This window comes from Ailuropoda melanoleuca, chromosome 2, assembly GCF_002007445.2.
Source record: "Ailuropoda melanoleuca isolate Jingjing chromosome 2, ASM200744v2, whole genome shotgun sequence".
Taxonomy (NCBI): Eukaryota; Metazoa; Chordata; class Mammalia; order Carnivora; family Ursidae; genus Ailuropoda; species Ailuropoda melanoleuca.
This window is the reverse complement of record NC_048219.1, coordinates 196,641,918-196,644,121: the sequence shown is the minus strand read 5'-3', so window position 1 is coordinate 196,644,121 and position 2,204 is coordinate 196,641,918. Positions and strand designations below refer to the sequence as shown.

The window sequence follows — 2,204 nt, the reverse complement described above, 5'->3', positions numbered from 1 at the left end:
TGTTTCTGTCTCTGTCAAATAAATAAATAAAATCTTTAAAAAAAAAAATACTTTCCCTTGATTCACCTTTAGATTTCCAGGCAGATTAGAGAGGCTGAGAGGAAAGTCACTCTGTTTAAAGGAAAGCATTCACCTCAGCTGTCTTGGGGGAGAAAAGGGCTCTGTGTCTGTGTATTGAGACTTCATAACACGGGAAAAGTGAAAGGTCAGAGCCGCTGCCACTGCCGGCCAAGCTCGCCCAACCCTCAGCCTGCCTGTGAGCTGTCTGCCCCCGAACCCCCTGGCGAGGCCTCCCTCCCCTGTGTTGAGATGAAGTCGTCCAGCAAAAGCACAATTATCTGGTGTTTACCCCTGAAGCTGATGTCTATTTCACCCTTGTTCTTCCTATCAGAGGAAGTGGAAGCCAAGTTTTAATCATTAAAATCCAAGTGAAAAGCACTGTTTACTATTTCAATATGTATATATTTATTACACACAAGAATCTGAAGATTCTGGACTAGACTGGTACACGTTGATGCCCATCTTTTCCCTAAGGGACAATCTGGCAGCATTTACTGGCTGACATGTGAGGACAGGCTGTGCAACCTTTGCACCTGCGTAGGGCCAGGGAGGCTGCGTGTGGAGGGTAAATGATTCACTAGCTCTGGGGCGCCCCCTCACCCCCCGGGAATCAGTGAGCAGCAGTAAGCAGANCACATGCCCAAGAGAGGACTGGCAGGCCTGGGCGGGCTCCAGGGACAGGGTAGGGGCCAGAAAGAGAAGGGCAGAGCTCATGTATCCACTACGAGACTCCAAGGAAAGCAAAAGAAAGGCTGCTCTAGCCAGGATTACTCGACTTGGCGCACCTATGTGGCTCAGTCGGTGACGCGTCTGTCTTTGGGTCAGGTCATGATACCGGGGTCCTGGGACGGAGCCCTGCGTCGGGCTCCCTGCTCAGCGGGGAGCCTGCTTCTCCCTCTCCCTCTGCCCCTCCCCCTGCTCACGCGCACTCTCTCTCTCAAATAAATAAATAAAATACTTTTTTAAAAAAAGGAATACTCTTCTTTTTATTAAGCTCATGAAAGGGTGCTCAACATCACCAGCCGTCAGGGAAATGCAAGTCAAAACCACGAGATACCACTGCGCGCCCCCTGCACAGCTATGATAAAAGATACAGACAATCGCAAATGACGTTGAGGATACAGAGAAATAGGAACCCTCGTGCCCTGCTGGCCGAAACACAAAAGGGTGCAGCTACTGCAGAATACAAAGGTCACCTCCAAAGGTTAAACACAGAGTCACTATGTGACCCAGCTATTCCTCTCCTAGGTGTACAAGCCCAAGAGAAATGAAAACATGCGTCCACACAAGAACTGGCACACAAAGGTTCATAACGGCATTATTCATAATGCCAAATGGTCATCAAATGTTCCTCAACAGATGAATGGATAAATAATGTATTATTTATATAAATTGGAATTCACATAAAACGGAATATTATAAATCCACAAAAAGAAATTAGGTATTGGTACATCATGAATGAACCTTGAAAACATGCTAACTGAAAGAAATCAGTCAAAAAGACCACATATTCTATGATTCCATTCATACAAAGGTCCTATGAAATAGGGCAATCTTTAGAGACAGCACATGGATTAGTGGTTGTCTGGGGGTGAGGCAAATGGAGAATTACAGTGGATGGGTACAGGGTTTTGGGGGGTGACGAGATGTTCTATAACTGATTATGGTGATGGCTGCACAACTTGGTGAATAAACGAAGAACCACTGAACAGGAGGGGGAGAAGCAGACTCCCCGCTGAGTGGGGAGCCTGATGTGGGGCTCAATCCCGGGACCCTGGGATCATGACTTGAGCCGAAGGCAGACGCTTATCCGACTGAGCCACCCAGGTGCCCCAAAATCTGTGTAATTTAACAGGAGGTCAAATGCAACAGCAACTAAGAATAATGTGTTGCCCTTCCCTGTAAGTACAGAAAAGTAAGAAAGAGAAAAAAAAAAAGGTACCAGAGATTAAAAGGAAAAAGAGCTGAAATAAAGTCAGACCTCATCTCTTTTTTTTAGTGAAAGTAGTGCATCTAGGTAAGACCAGAAAGAGAAAAACTCTTGTAGTCAAACAGGAAAATCCATAGGAAGCTTCCTTCCTAGTCAAGTGGAACGCTATGGTACAGTCCTTTATCTTTATGATAAAAATACTTTCCCTTGGGGC

The 2,204-nt window shown here is 45.9% G+C and overlaps 1 protein-coding gene across 1 annotated transcript in view; it reads right to left on the bottom strand.

Annotated features, from left to right (window-relative positions):
- SCLY (selenocysteine lyase) overlaps positions 1-774 on the bottom strand; it is a 27,349-nt gene extending 26,575 nt beyond the window's left edge. Inside the window, exon 1 of the mRNA XM_034642694.1 lies at positions 661-774. Within this exon, the coding sequence (XP_034498585.1) occupies positions 661-774 (114 nt within the window). The remainder of the gene's footprint in view (positions 1-660) is intronic.
- Positions 775-2,204: the final 1,430 nt, after the last annotated feature.